The sequence below is a fragment of the Schistocerca americana genome, chromosome 2 (genome assembly GCF_021461395.2).
Source record: "Schistocerca americana isolate TAMUIC-IGC-003095 chromosome 2, iqSchAmer2.1, whole genome shotgun sequence".
NCBI lineage: Eukaryota > Metazoa > Arthropoda > Insecta > Orthoptera > Acrididae > Schistocerca > Schistocerca americana.
Window position 1 is genome coordinate 137,614,399 of NC_060120.1, and position 16,527 is coordinate 137,630,925.

A 16,527-nucleotide genomic window follows, 5' to 3' on the forward strand; every position below is an offset into this window, starting at 1 on the left:
TTTTTTCGTTGCATTATCGTATGTGTGTAATTCTATTTAATTATGTTTCTGTGTATTTATGTACTGTGTAAGAGTAGAGACGGAATGACGATGGAGGATTTTTTTTCCTTAGGGGGGAGATAGAAACTATGATGAGCGGACATAAGTACACAGCAGATCGATGGTCACACAGAAATGCATAGTGCTACAGAACATTTAAAAATTAGACCAAAATTTTTAACATAGAAAAACAACAATGTGCTAGCAGATGGCATTTCCATATGTAAGTGGGGAATCAGTACAAATAAATCTATTCTTAACGAACTATTTTTCGATCTAAAAGCAAATCAAAATGTAAATAACTTTATTACAGACCACTGATGATGCATTACCTCAACAACGCGAAACGCGTCTGGCGAGGAAATCACGCATTTTTGCAGTTGCAACGACAGAACAACAATATCGTCAAGAACACCAAGAAATGTTCTGTACACATTGCAACACCAGCCAAGAATGACTGTTCCTTTTTACTTATTTTTCTAAACTAGGAATTCCTAGTAGGGGACACACTGACTGTTAAAACTAAGTTTGTAGGACACACGTCGCAATCAACACTTTTTACTCACCGGTTTTGTTCAATTTAACAAGATCGTCGCTTGATAGTGAATCGTAATTTGACGTAAAAGAACATACTGAATTTACGTTATGGTAATTTATGGCCAAAATAATTGGCCGATTACATTTATGATGTCAGAGATTAATTTGGCTGTGTTACAGTGTTTGTAACGCCTCTTGGCAAATGCATCCTAAGATAATATAGTATATTTATTGATGAGTGCATATCTTACACTCTCACACACACACACACACATATATATATATATATATATATATATATATATATATATATATGATTGAATTTAGCTCATGAAAAGCCAGTTTAATTTAGTTGTATACTGTTATCAAATTACTGCTCTTTCATTTGTATCATTTGTATTGTCACAGAAAAAACAGGTGTAAATTTGAATTGCCGCTATTGTGATGGTAAATATAGACACATCACTCTAACATTACACAAATTTTATTGTGTTGTACTTTCTTTTAAAATACAGTTTCATACAACATGTCTTCAAAAGAATCTTTAATAGTATACCTGCTATGATACACAACTAAAAAATACACTTTTTACAATGCTTCTGTAAGGATAAATCGGCAGATAGACAAGAGTGTATCTATAATATTTCAGCTAACGACAGTAAGAATCTGTAAATTAATCTTAGATTACTAAACTCTCGATAATTTACAATTGCAGTTGGGTATAAAACAGGACATTTTGAGACTTAGCATTCTGTTACATAACATTAATCGGAAATCTAATAATGGTAACATATTAGCGTATAACTTACAAATTATGACTTGCTTTGAATTAAATGTGGAGTAGTAAATTTTACAATGGTTTATTAGCAATGTTACATTTACCTCCTCTATAGTGTTCTAGGTTCAAATTCATTTCGTTCATTTAATACATTTAGCAAGTTTCCCTTCCTTTCTACAAACATTTGTAACTCCTGCAAAACATTTAAAAAGTGTTATTTATCTCCAGTGCTTATAATATCCGTACTAGGTCAATTTGTGCCAAATTATGATTATTTTTCTTCATATGTTCATCCAGTGCTCTTAGCGGGTTTCTACAAATATTTCTAATTCCTCCAATACCCTTGACAAAGGACATTTATCTGAAGTGTGTATTATTTCCATGCTATTTTGAGTTGTGTCAAATTATGCTTAGTTGTCTTCACATGTTCATCACATGCTGTATGGTTGGACATTAAATTGTCATTTTCTTTATATTGTACTGCAGCGCCCTTTGCATAGCATATTACAGAAGGTAGTGTATCGAGAACTAGTCGAGGTCGTTAGTTGACCACCCAAGGACGTGGACCATGGTGGCACGAACTGTTGGTGCCTGTTTGATAAACGAAGGTATTATTAAACCTTATGAAAACTTCAAATATATATTACTCACAAAATACGACAGTTGACATATCGATTTTCTGGCAGCCAGCAACACTAGCAGTGTTGGTATTAAAGTTCCACCATAGAACGAGCCGGTCGGCACATGAGAACGGTCAGGAGGCGCGTCATCTCAGCTCCAGCAATGACAAGAGGTAATAAATCTCACCTGCATTAGTATACAACCTCGCCAGTACCGATTGCGGCTGCACGCAGCTTCCAGGAGATGATGGGGAGGCTCCCATGGTCCCATCAGAAACTGCACAAAGGGAAGGCATCTATCAGCTGTGCTTCAAGAATATGAAGTCGTGCACGAATGATCCTTGGCCTCCTCATACAACAGAGACAGGCAGTGCCGAAGTCTGCTCCAAGAACAGAGGAGTGGCAGCAGTAGCGCACCCTCCATGATGACGGATGATGGTTTTGCTTTCAGCCCCTGTTACTTAAGCCTCCAAAGGATCTGTCAGATGGTGACAGCCACAGGTTTCTATCAATCTTTACTCAATACTCGGTGCTACATCTCACTGAGCCTAAGTCCCTCCAGACAGGAGATTGCTCCACTGAAGATCGAAGTCTACAACACACAGCTACTGACACAGGGTTCACATTCTGGCTGTACAGCTGCAAACAGATTAGAACTCCACCTGAACTTAAGTGCTGTTATGGAAGACAGACTTGTGTCCTTTGCTACTGTGACGTGAATAAGGAGTCATTAACCCTACTTTTCTTGTCCAGTCAGCAGCTCTGCCTTTCAGGAGTGGTAGCAGGCATATTCTAAGGGGTCAGAGCACTGAAAAACGTTCTTGTGTCCGACTTAGGCTTTTCTGTGATTCTTTGTGCAATTAACATTAAGATTATATCTCTTTGTCACCATGTGGTCATTCTGCGATGGTCGCTGCTCGGGCAGTGTGGTGATATAGCTACCATGTCTGTTACTGAATCACCAATGTTCCTTTCTCACTGGAACTCTCCCTGGCTACTTGGTCCTTTTTCCCTGCCTCTTGTCGCCAGGAAAGGTCTTTGGAGTTTTTCTGGCTACACTGCTACACTGCCTCAATATTTAATAAATACAACTTCGAGTTTTCGAGGTGTCCCTGAAGAATTCTTGACACACATGCAGAAAATGCAATTATATGCAACGTTCCTGGTTCCTCTCACACTGTGTCTATCTCTAACCACATGGTTCCTAGGTTGCGCTCTTAGTTCTAAAACCTTATTTTCTTCAATTCATGTTCTTACGAGGATGCATTTCCTGTAAATACACACTAACAGACTAACGGAATCACAATATTTCCCATTCCACGCACAGACACCGCACTTAAGGCTTAATGCAGGTAATACAATACTCTAAATCTTTCTTATCTGTACATCTATAAGTAAACTATTCGACTGGGATTTGATGTACAGGTGGCTTTGGAAATTGTACACATTTTCGGTTACAATAAAATTATGCTACGTAAAACATAACCAGAATCAGCACAGCACTGGAAACTGCTACAGTTATGGTCAGTACGGTCTGGTATTGTGTCTCGTTAATACAGTTGTATATTCTGAAACATTTGGTCTGCAGTGATTCGTTCCTTTTACAATGCTATGAATTTGTGGATAGAATGTAGAAGGTCTGGTTTCAATGTTTTATTTGGGAAGGCTAGTTACTTCGCTTGAAACACACATCTGTGGCTTTACTGGAAAATAAAACACAGATTGAGGCAGATTTATGTCAGTCGTTCCAGAGACAGTAGCCGGGAGACCGTGTGTCGTACTCACCATTGATTAGCATCCCGTTATCTCTGTCATGCCCCTGGGATTCCGTTACTCATAAAATTTTACTATCACCATGTTCAGAAAAAGAATTGAGTGCCTCCAAAGTCTAACTACTTCCTGGAAATAACTGTGTGTCCACAGCACTTCCCCACGACATTCAGCTTATCATAGCTGGCCTCTAAACAACTGACATTATCAAATATTTAAACACAATGATCGTACAGCTTTCTTACAACAAAAGGCATTGCCAATTCCAAACAGTATAAATTGTCAACCATACTCTGAATCTCATCTGTGTTTATTTCCTTTCCTATTTCAATAAGATTTACGCATACAATCACTATCACCGTTATACAGTTTGACAATACCCTATGTGCTATCATTATAAATACTACCAACAAAAATAAATCCATAACAGCAAACTAAGCACGTAGTATACCTGAGTATATCAAAACAGTGACATGTATTACCGACAAAACATTTCACAAACCCATATCAGTCAGTCATTCCGCGACGTGCTCTAAGGGTGTGCGGAACATCTTGTATTCCTTTATGAATGACTTTTGATCTCTTTTCTTCCTTTTTCGACTTAATGTCCTACAATGACGATGACTCTGGCGCCTGAGGAAGTGGGTCTGCAGCTCCTTTAGTCAGGTGTGCTTATTATTTTCGTCACTCTGTAAATTCTCTCTCTTACGGAACCTTAGGCGTAGATAGCTCACACAGAGCAAAAGCATGCAGCTTAATAATCTTCGGCTATTCCTACAGTATCCCTGCGGTGCTACACCGCCTTTGGCGAATAGCGCCAACAAAGTCACACACCTTCTAAGCTGAGCAGTGTTGAGTAGCAGACATATTTTGAAGAACTGGTAAGGAAATTTTCTTTAAAAGTGTGGCATGAAATTGACGAAATTGAGTATGAATGAGTTTGATGCTATGATTGAGAAAGAAGCGAAGGAGGACTGTTTGTTAGCTTTTCTGGAATGTTGAGAGGTTGAGGTAAGCACCCTAGCGCTGAGCATTGTTTTGTGTTAGTGAAAGTGCAGTAACGACGCTCAGACAGTGGGATTGTCACGTGTATTTCTCTGTTAGGAAGATGAGGTTCCCCCTGTGTAAATTTATTTCCTGAAGTCATATTACACATGTACTAACGTCAACATTCAGCTGAATTTTAAAGCATTACTGTTGGTATAGAGTTTTCTTTGAATTATGTCAGACGTAGTTTATTACCAGTTAAAATTTCCACTCCTCATTCAGTGTATTATCTACGAACGCACGTTGCAGTCTGTGGTATGGAATTTTCGGTCGGACTTTTTAATGATGCTTTGCAGCTATGTACCCTGTGCGCTCTTTCGTAAAATCTACAATGTTTGTCAAGGCACAAGGTATGCGAAAATACAATTTAGGACCAGGAATAACTTTTGAAGTTCACTTGCACCTTCATTTCCAAAGTCCGGTTATATTCAGGGCAGCACTACATTTTTATAGAAACAGTGAGGTTCAGTTTGTAGACAGTGTTGAGCATATTATATTGAGTCTTTGTGCAATTCAGTGTAGTCATAATTATGGACAGCACTTGAGTTTAAGTTTGGAATTAGTTTGTTTGTTAATCTTTTAAGAGAAGATTTGCTACACAATTTTAGGAAGATTCGCGCAGATATAGAGAAGGAGACGAGCGCTTAAGTTACACTTAAAACGGCTTAACCCTACCTGCAGGTACGGCAAAGATTTTCGTGGACAGTTGTAACTTTCTGATGACACTCGTAGTAACTCTGTATCCTGATACGTTCCTTGATACCGATTCCGGAATTTTATTGTTTTGACCTTTGGTACTTCGGGGTTCGTCAACAAAACCTACTGGCTAAGTGCAAACTGAGGTAACATACGGACACTATAACACCAGCCTGCCGTGGAACAAGTTAATGTTACTGTCTGAGAGGATTTTGAATTTTGACCGTGCGTGAGTCTAATAGATAAAGGTATCGGACTATAATTTTGAATATGGAAAATCAATAGAAAAACTAAACAGACTTTAACCTTGGGATTTAATGAAAGTGGTAAAATTCATATGTGAATTAAAAAAAATGAACGGAAGCCAGCCCAATTGGGCACATAAATTTGGAAAGATATTTTGAAGAAAATTGAATAATGGTTATCAAACTTACTTTCATTAATATTTCGCTTTGAATACCGCACAGGATACAAACTGACGTAGGGTATTCTGAGCTGTGTATAGCTGCTGTTATCAATAACGCACACTCCAGTAATTATGGACAGCAAATTTGCACTACGCTAATACTAATCACGGCTACCCTCAAGATCACTACTTAAAACAGTACTAAAATGTTACTGCAGGAAGTGCAGAGCTAAATGTGGACTTAGGGGCTTCTATCTCAACTGACATGTAAAAAAACACAAATAAAGAGAAAATCACAATTACACTGTTTGTGTACATATATATATAGATGAGTATAATGGGTACCCATTAACGAGTGTAATGTCACTAGTCAAGCTGTACGATTGTTTCAGTAGAAAAAACTAATTCAAACAAAGCTACTCCTTAACTTCACTTGGAATAGTTTATATTCTACTTTTCAATGCAAAATATTCAACACTGAGCTAAAGTAACTAAAAAAAAGGGGTCATTCATGATAGGAATCAAGACACCACTAATTTTAAAACAAACTTGCCTCCTTTTTACCACGGGGAAGCAGATTTTTAGACAATAACTTTTACACAATCTGGCACTGTCTTCTTGCAAAACTATAGTTTGCAATACACTGAGAGTACATAAGCAAAATCCTATATGACTTCACTTTTGTTGTTTTACCTTTAACTTTTGTCACTCCTTTCACATTTGACAAACAAAAGGTAACCACTTTAGAACACTTGAAAGTAATAATAGTTCATTTAAAACTGGATACTGAGTTTTAGTACCACTTGGGAGAGGACCGTCCATAGATTCCTGATAATGATAGAAATACGGTCCGAAACACAGATTTATAGCATTTGGATTATTATTAAAACCACTCACCCAAATTAACTGGTCCATCGCCATATAAATATATGGATGTATGAAGTTAGCGAAGCAGTGGCGAAGTTTTGGTGGCAAGCGACGTGACAGCTTACGGTACTCACTGCTCTTGATGTACGAATGTTCTATAAAATTTCTGATTGTCGTCGGTTTCCACCATGTTAGAGCCATTCCTTTTTGCCGAGAATACCAAATAATAGCCAGTTCCACTTGCAAGGCAAAAATCCCTCGCAAAGCAGCATTCAGTTGCCTCTCTTGGCACCGTCGAAGTGTACCGGGCTACGGCTAGTCACTTACTGCGTACCTTTCCCGCCAAGGAGCCACCCAGTTCGACCCCCACGACCACCTTTTACATTGCTCCATGCCACTACCTTTGAAGAGGGGCTTCACTACAAGTTTTACATTTTACAATACAAGTGCCCTATGCATGAACCAGCTTCCATTTAACAGTGTCTTTCTGATAAACATACACATTTTATAAAAATTCATTATTTTAGCAAATCATTTTGCTTTATTCATATATATATTACAAAACTATAAGTTTCCTGTCACAAGTGAATGACTCTAACTAACAAAGAATACGCACTTCATAATTGCAGATACACAGTTACATAAAATAAACCTACTTCTAATCGATTTAAGTGTTTCAACAGGATTTATAGTTGTTCCTGCCGCTCCAGCGCTATCATACTTGTTGTTTTCACTTTTTGCCAAAGTTCGCTGATTTCTTTAAAGAACCTCAATTTTTTCCCCGGTTTAGGATCTACTAAGTCAAAAGATTACAGCATCTTACTATCATATACTTCTTCATAGAATGAAAGACCAATACTATTGTGTATTGTTACATGTACACGACATATGGGAAATAGGAAGTCCCACTCTTTGGATGTGTACTTACACAATAACTCAACATTGTGTAAATTTTAAGATGAATCCATTCTGCGCTTCCATCCGATTGAAGGAAAGTTACTACAGTACCCTATGCACTGTCACTACGTTCAGTAATGCCATGAGCTAACTCCTGGTTGATAAACAGCCAAGTAAACCTACGATGAAAAACACAATAATAATGGTATCTTTTTACGTTTCTGTTGCACTGAATTATGGCTATAATGATTCATCTAGAAGAAATTCTTGCCAGATACATTATTGGTACCCATCTGAATGCCAGAACAGAGCTACTGGAATAACTTGTCACCTTTATGATAAAAACTGTTTAGATAGTAGCTAATCTGATTTTATAAATGCTAGGAGGAAAACGCTAATAGGGAAAATGGGATAGGTTGTCGTGACTTGCAACAGCCTCAAAGTTAGCGTGGGAAAAGCCGAAAGAAGACCACAGAAGCGCTAGCTGATAGGGGAAGGCGAGCACAGAAAGTGCAACCGCTCCATCCCTCAATCTGCACTGCCTGACCACCGGATTAGCGCCGCCTTAAGCAGTGGACACCTTATACGACGAGCAGTTGTTGATCATGTAGAGGTTTCCCATGATACGATAGTGCCAGGCCTAATGTGAGTGCATGGGCGCTAACTCCTTCTCATACGATTTCATAGCACAACATTCTTTTACGCTTGACAAAGCTTACCAAAGGTGAACGGGCGAAATGTTGTGGGTGGAGATGTCCCGTGTTTCACCTCTACGTTGAATCAGGAGTATTGGAAGTCAGCCTACACACGTGCTGACAGGTGACAATGTTATTAGCAATTGTAAGGTATTTGGCCAAGTATCCGCCCTCACGAGGGCTTTAGAAGCGGACCTGTGCACTTTATATAGTTCGGTGAAGCACTTTGAAGTGCGAGAAACAGAATTTAATTGTGGACAGATGTATCGAATTCGTGACTGCCGGCATTCGATCGGTGTCCCGTAGGATTCCGAATTTCGTCTATCTCCTTTCCTCAGCACTGCTAGCACTACGCCTCCGAAGGTCTTGAAAGGTATGAAACCCCTCCTGTACTGCATATACACTTCTTCTATAGCTTTTCAATAAATGGCAAAAGCCATTTATTTGACTTGGATGTTGGTACCTTAGTATTTCATTTCCAAAATTTCCTTAGTTGTCCGTGTGCAATTATGAGTCCAAACTAAGGAACACTCTGCCATCTCAGCTTTTACAACGCTTAAACTTGAATTAAAAACAAAAACGGTGTCTCTAAAATGGAGTATTCTTTTACCTAGGGGAAACCATAATTTAAACTCAAATCTTCTAATGTTTAATTCTGACGAAGAATTTTGGTCTAGTGGGATTTGCAGAATTTTCAAAATCTGTGTAAGATGTCGTTCAGAAGATAGTTTTGTTTGTGCCATCAAAAAAATACGGTCGGGATTTCTGGACGTCCTCGATTTTGCAAGGCTAGCTCAGTTGCTAGAGACAGTTTTTATCGTCATCAAGTATATTTCTGCTATGCCTGCTTTGCTCGAGTTACTGAAAACAACATTGATTTTAAATGATCTGTAATAACATACTATTAACTTTGCTCCTAAATTGAGTCGTAATTAATACTGACATCTTCAAGCTGCAAAGCTTAGTTTAACTTTCGCAACTGCGGATGATTTTCAGAGAAATTATATTGTCAAAGACAACGGTTGTGAAACGTTTCCGGCTGTTTGCCAATAAAAATTTGGTCGCATCCAACAAAGCTATTTAAGTTGTGGGTCAAAAATATGTTCAACTGTGATTAACAGTTGAATCATACAGCTGCAGACCTTACACCCTGGAGATACTAGAAAGACTTCAAAGAACGAGAAATGGAATGGAGATGCTGTCACAGTCGTTTTAAGTACAGAGGATAACGCGACGAGCTAAAATTACAGGGCTCTAAGAGAACTGCGGAACTAGTAGGTTGCAGGAATGAAAGGGTTCTGAAGATCACAGGCCCCCGCTTAGCCGTACACTAACTAGCACAGACACGTCGTCACATCGATCGTGGAGTATGGCTACAGAAAGTGCCAAGTCAACAGCAAGCAAAGTTTCCTTACACAAAAACTGTATATGAAACACACAGTGAAGCACCAAAGAAACTGGTATAGGCATGCGTATTCCAGTACAGAGATATGTAAACAAGCAGAATACGGCGCTGCGGTCGGCAACGCCTGTATATTAGGACAACGAGTGCCTCTCTCAGTTGTTAGATCAGTTACTGCTTCTACAATGGCAGGTTATAGAGGTTTAAGTGAGTTTGAACGTGGTGTTATAGTCGACGCTAGAGCGATGTGACTCACCATGTCCGACGTAGTTATGAAGTGGGGATTTTCCAGTACGATCATTTCACGAGTGCACCATGAATATCAGGAATCCAGTAAAACATCGAATCTCCGACATCGCTCTTCCGGAAAAAGATCCTGCAAGAACGGGACGAACTACCACGTTCAACGTGACAGAAGTGCAACCCTTCTGCAAAATGCTGCAGATTTCAATGTTGGGCCAACAACAGGTGTCACCGTACGAACTATTCAATGATACATCATCCATATGAGCTTTCAGAGCTGAAGGCCCAGTCGTGTACCCTTGATCACTGCACGATACAAAGCTTTACGCCTCGTTGAGCCCGTCAGCACCGACATTGGACTGTTGATGACTGGAAACATGTTACCTGGTCGGACGAGTCTCGATTCAAATTTATCGATCGGGTGGAAGTGTACGAGTATGGAGACAGCCGCATGAAGCCATAGACGCTGCATGTCAGCAGGGGACTGTTCAAGCTGGTGGAGCCTCTGTAATGGCGTGGGGCGTGTGCAGTTGGAGTGATATGGGACCACTGATACGTCTAGATACGACTCTGACACCTGACACGTACTTAAGCATCTTGTCTCATCACCTGCATCCATTGTGCGTTCCGACAGACTTGGGAAATTCCAGCAGGACAATGCACAGACCTCACACGTCAAAAATTGCTACAGAGTGGCTCCAGGAACACTCTTCTGAATTTAAACACTTATGCTGTCCATCAAACTCCCCGGACATGAACATTTTTGAACATATCTGGGATGCTTTGCAACGGGCTGTTCAGATGAGACCTTCGACCCCTCGTACTGTTACGGATTTATGTAGATCCCTACAGGATTCATGGCGTCAGTTCCCTGTAGCACAACTTCAGACGTTACTCGGTCCATGCCATGTCGTGTACAGCACTTCTGCGTGCTCGCGGGGGCGTACGATATTAGGCAGGTGTATGAGTTTCTTGGGCTCTTCAGTTTACAATTCGTGCTATTAGAGAGGCAGTGAATTAAACTGACAAGACCTTGTCAGAGATGGAATCCAGTCATCGGAAAAACCGAGTGGCTCCTAGCTGTCTATAATGTCCGAAGTCTGTTTTTTAAGACCATTCTACCATTTTATGTCGATTAATAGCCGCTTGCAGCGTTTCTTCTTCCGCGCAGAGGAGATGCATACGAGCATGGATAAAAATATGGAAATACCAAAACCACAGCACATTATGATGCCTTATACGATTTATAAAAGCCCTTGGCATTCAATACAACTTCCAGCCGTCTCGAAGCGGACAAATACAGCCCCTGTACGGTTTGCAGTGGAATCGTATATTGGTTCAAATGGCTCTGAGCACTATGGGACTTAACATCTGAGGTCATCAGTCCCCTAGAACTTAGAACTACTTAAACCTAACTAACCTAAGGACATCACACACATCCATGCCCGAGGCAGGATTCGAACTTGCGACCATAGCGGTCGTGCGGTTCCAGACTGAAGCGCCTAGAACCGCTCGGCCACACCGGCCGACAAATCGTATATAATACCTCCTGCAGCATAATGACAAGTTCAAGTAACGATGACGAAGGTAGTTAGCGATCAAGCACACTTCTTTGCAAAGAAGGGCACAAACACTTAATAATGTTGAGATCTAGTGACTGTAGTGGCAGAGGGGTGCAAACAATCATCCTCCTGCTCACAAAACCAGTTCTGGACGACGCAAGCTGTGTGGACAGAGGCCCTCTACTCTTGGACCACTGCATCATCATTGGGGAACAAACATTGTACCATGGGATAGATCTGATGGGCCTATGTGGTAACATAATCCTTGGCAGTAATATGAACTTACAAGGAAACCATGAGGCCAATGAAATGCCGCAATATGACTGCCCAGTTATCATTGAAACCCCACCATATTTCCGTCTTGAGACGCCTACTCGGCCAGAAGGTGGAAACACGGTGGGACAATACTCATCCGACCAAATGACTTTTTTTACTTTTTCCAAGTTTTATGGCCATAAGCATCACTGACGAGTGATACTGGAATTCGGGGTCGCCCTGCATTTCCCTGCTTATGTATCTCTCTATGTGTTGTTTACGTGTCGACAGGATTCCGGAGTTCGACATTCGGTTCTGCAGAGACATTTCCAGCTGTCATTCTCTTTCTTCTCGACACAATCCTCTTCTGTGAGCTTCTCTCACGATCACTCGACACAAGCTTTTGTCCGCGTTGTGACTGAATGGACGACGTTTTTCTGCTCTCTCTGTTCCCGGTATAAATCATCGGAACGGTGATTCTTGAAACACAAAACTCTTCGATTAACTTGTTCACGGAAGCTGTCACCATACCAACATCAACAATATGCCCTCGTTCGAATTCACTTAGCTTTGTCATAACAGATTTACAGCTACACAGAAAACTGTTTTGATGACGAGTCACATTTGGAACATATCGAGGACATCACACAGGAGCGTTTCGTCTTCAAATACTACAGAGCAAACTAGAGGCTTGGATAACATATGCATTCATTTGCAAGTAAATGTTTCTCACTGTGTTTCCGTATTTTTGTCCAGCTTCTGTAATTCAACGTCCATTTCAGACTCTCCAAATGATTACTAGCGTTATTGTTTTATACCAGGGAACGACAGATTTGTGAATTAGGAGAGCTCAACATCCAGGTTATCAGTGCTAAGCGATAGATAACTTAAGCCAAAATATTTGAGTTTTTCATATTAACAGAATCTTCCGTCGGTTCTTGGTAGAACTACATTATAATAAATGAAAAGCACCAGTTTGCTTTTGTTCCACAGTATTACTTTTATTGTAAAGCGGTTTTCGGCTTACAAGGCCATCTTCAGACATTTACTGAGTATTACCACCAAAGAAATTAAATATTAGCAGACAACTTTGGAGGAGAAGTAACACATCTAGACTGATGTGGAAACATACAGTAAATAACATCTTTGCAATGAAAAAGTAAAAACTGAACTGTACATGGATAACAGTGGAGTAGACAGGAAAACCTTTAGCGCAAAATAGGAATAGCATGGCTACATAACAGTTTCTATTAATAAACAAAACTAATAAAATAAAATAAAATTACTACTAGACGAGGCTTCATCAGGAGGTATGAAACATGGAGAGTGATACACAACAAATTAAAAGAAGAGACAGTTATCAATGAAAATACGGAATATGTAAGGAACTTAAGCAATATCAATAAGATAAACAGAAATAAATAAATGCAGGAAAATGGAGGTGTTTGAGTTAACCTACAGTCTAAGAGTGTGGTGGTACTGCATTTTAACATTAACATTATAATCAAAGCAGTGGTTGTGTAACAGTTTTCATTAAATAAATGAGCAAAGCAAAATATGAACTGTATTTGATGAGACAACTACAAGGGGTGTTAAACATGGACAGTAATACAAGTACCAGTTAAAAGAAAGCCTTAACTATTGAAACTACAGTCTATGTGGAACACAAAGATAACTTCAAGAAAATAAAACAACTTAATGCATACAGGGAAATGGGAATATGTAGAAAGAGAGAGTGTGGGAAGTAATGAACAACAAAGATGGTTATATGAAGTTTAGGAGAGCGGAAGTGTTGAGCTGTGTCTGGTAATTTAGGTTGAGATCTGAACTGTGAGCAAGATGTTTGTTAATTTCCAGGGCTTCGAGAAGGTTGAGTTTATGGCCTTTGTTTTCTAAGTGAAGTACATGGGACACTGGCTGGTAGTTGTGTCCCTCGCTCAGTACATGCTCAGAAAATGCAGAATCTGAATTCTGCAAACTCCAGCTGCGTTCATGTTCAACCAGCCTCTGGCTCTGTAATGCATTTTACGATTTCCTTGAACTTTTTCGATAAACACTCAACACTGTCAGTGTCGGAACAGATATTTTCGTTTTGATCTGTTAGGTAGTCTGAAATCTGTCTTCTATTACTCTTGCTAAACAGATAAACCTTCCTCCGTTTTTTTTGTTTTCCTATTTATTCCTATATTCAGGGATGTTGCAACGGCCTTATGATCGCTGATTTCCTGTTCTGCGCTTACAGAGTCGATATGTTCGGTTCTGTTTGTTATCAGTAGGTCCAAGATGTTATCTTCACGAGTTGGTTCTCTGTTTAATTGCTCGAGGTAATTTTCGGATAGTGAACTCCGTGTTGTTGTTGTTGTGGTCTTCAGTCCTGAGACTGGTTTGATGCAGCTCTCCATGCTACTCTATCCTGTGCAAGCTTTTTCATCTCCCAGTACCTACTGCAACCTACATCCTTCTGAATCTGCTTAGTGTATTCATCTCTTGGTCTCCCTCTACGATTTTTACCCTCCACGCTGCCCTCCAGTACTAAATTGGTGATCCCTTGATGCCTCAGAACATGTCCTACCAACCGATCCCTTCTTCTAGTCAAGTTGTGCCACAAACTTCTCTTCTCCCCAATCCTATTCAATACTTCCTCATTAGTTATGTGATCTACCCATCTAATCTTCAGCATTCTCCGTATAATGTGATAAATCTAGGCATGTTTGAACTACAGGCAACACGTGCCATGTACATCCTTCCTAGTGGAATGACTGGAACTGATCAGCTGTCCTTTTTTTTTTCCTTTATTGAGTTTCGATTCCCCGTAAAGGGGGCGGGCTGGCAGCAGCTTATTACGCCGCTCTTCAGCCTACAGAATTTGTTTTAAAAAGATGAAGATAAGAAAAAATAATAACAGTTGGCGATAAAATCGGTGACTTACAGGTAAAATGGCAGAAAATTCTGGAGCTTAAAACATAAAATACGGGGTTGATAATGCTAATAAAATACACAGGAAGCAGAAAAATAATAGACAGACAATTAAGAAACACGGCGACAGTCTGGGTTCTGTTCGCAAGAGATATAAAATGAACATCCAGCGACAGCATGATTTCCGTTCGCAACACTGTGGAAAGACGCAGAACACTGAACACTCACTTAAACACTGCACTAAAAAGTTGACACAAATATGACATACCGAGAGCAGGTAGGGGAAACTGGTCAGATGACGGGAAAAAAAGGGGTGGAAGGAGAGGAAAAGTGAAGTGGGAGGGGGGAAAGGAGCCAATGGAAGAGGAGGATCCAGAAGAGGGGTGGGGGGTGCTGAGCAGACGTGCCACAGAGTGGGGAAGGCAGAGGAGGGGAGTACAAAAGGACTTGGGGGGGGGGAGAAGGGAGAGGGTAGACAGGGAGAAAACAGAGGATGGAAGGGGGGAAGAAGAGGGAGCCCAGGGAAAGGACAGAGGAAAGGAGGGGGGTGAGGATCAGAGTTGATAGGAGGGATAAATGGAGGGAGAGTTGGCACCATCCGGGAGGGGGAGTTGATGGAAGCCACCTTGGAAAAGGATGGAAGGGAGGAAGAGGGAGCCCAGGGAAAGTACGGAGGAAAGGAGGGGGTTGAGGATCAGCGTTGACAGGAGGGATAAATGGAGGGAGAGAGGGCACCATCCGGGAGGAGGAGTTGATGGAAGCCACCTTGGTAAAGGATATGTAGGGCGTAGAGATGGAGGGTAGGGGGGATACACCAGTGAAGACGTGGCAGGGGGCGGGTATGGGAGAATCAGCTGTCGGTCCCCCTCTGTCTAATAGGCGCTTCTGATGCATGGCTGTTTACGTCTTTGGGCGGGTTGGTGACATCTCAGAGCAGTCAAAGGGACTGTTTCTGTGATGCAATATCCACAATCAACGTTTATCTTCAGGAGTTCTGGGAATCGGGGTGATGCAAAACTTTTTTGATATGTTTATATGAAGTTTTGAATTTAAGAATTTTGTGCCGCTTGGAAACCGTTAGACAGGCTGGGACCGAGCCACCATATTCGCTCCTGAAAGAGTGACACTTTGGCCCGCCAGGTGTCGCGGCAGTGGATGGCGCCCCGCGTGCAGCTGGCCGTGCAGGCGGGCGCGCGCGCCTCCTCGCCGGCCGGCGACGAGCCGGTGAAGCTGCGGCTGTCGCACGTGCAGGGGGAGTTCGCGCTGCTCACGCTGGGACTCTGCCTCTCCCTGGTCGCCTTCGCGGCCGAACTGGTTGCCAACAAGTACTCCTCCACCGGCGTGCAGCGGGAGCCGTCTGCCGCAGCGGCGAAGGCACTGCACCGGCCGGAACAGCGCCAGTGGAGGGAACGCCGTACGCGGCAATCTCCACAGTACAGCCGCCGCCAAACTGTTTTGAAGCACTTCGTTATTGACTTAACATTACAAGAACCTGCAATTCTATGGTAGACTCATTGGAAAGAGTCTTTGTTATTCAAGGAACGTTACACTGATTTACTTGTTTACCCTGATCTGGCTAGAACAAGCAGGCCCTCTCTTACGTGGGCCGCATAGCAATATCAACATTACAAACAGTGAGACACAAAGGAGTTAAATACATTAGCTGATGGTTGGTTTTGATATAAATCAACGAGGAAAGTTGAAGATTTGTGGCGGACTGAGAGTTTATAAAAAATGTTCAAATGTGTGTGAAATCTTATGGGACTTAACTGCTAAGGTCATCAGTCCCTAAGCTAA

At 41.1% G+C, this 16,527-nt stretch overlaps 1 protein-coding gene across 1 annotated transcript in view; it reads left to right on the top strand.

Annotated features, from left to right (window-relative positions):
* Positions 1–16,239, top strand: part of LOC124593829 (glutamate receptor ionotropic, kainate 2-like) — a 179,061-nt gene extending 162,822 nt beyond the window's left edge. Inside the window, exon 7 of the mRNA XM_047132176.1 lies at positions 15,871–16,239. Within this exon, the coding sequence (XP_046988132.1) occupies positions 15,871–16,239 (369 nt within the window). The remainder of the gene's footprint in view (positions 1–15,870) is intronic.
* Positions 16,240–16,527: the final 288 nt, after the last annotated feature.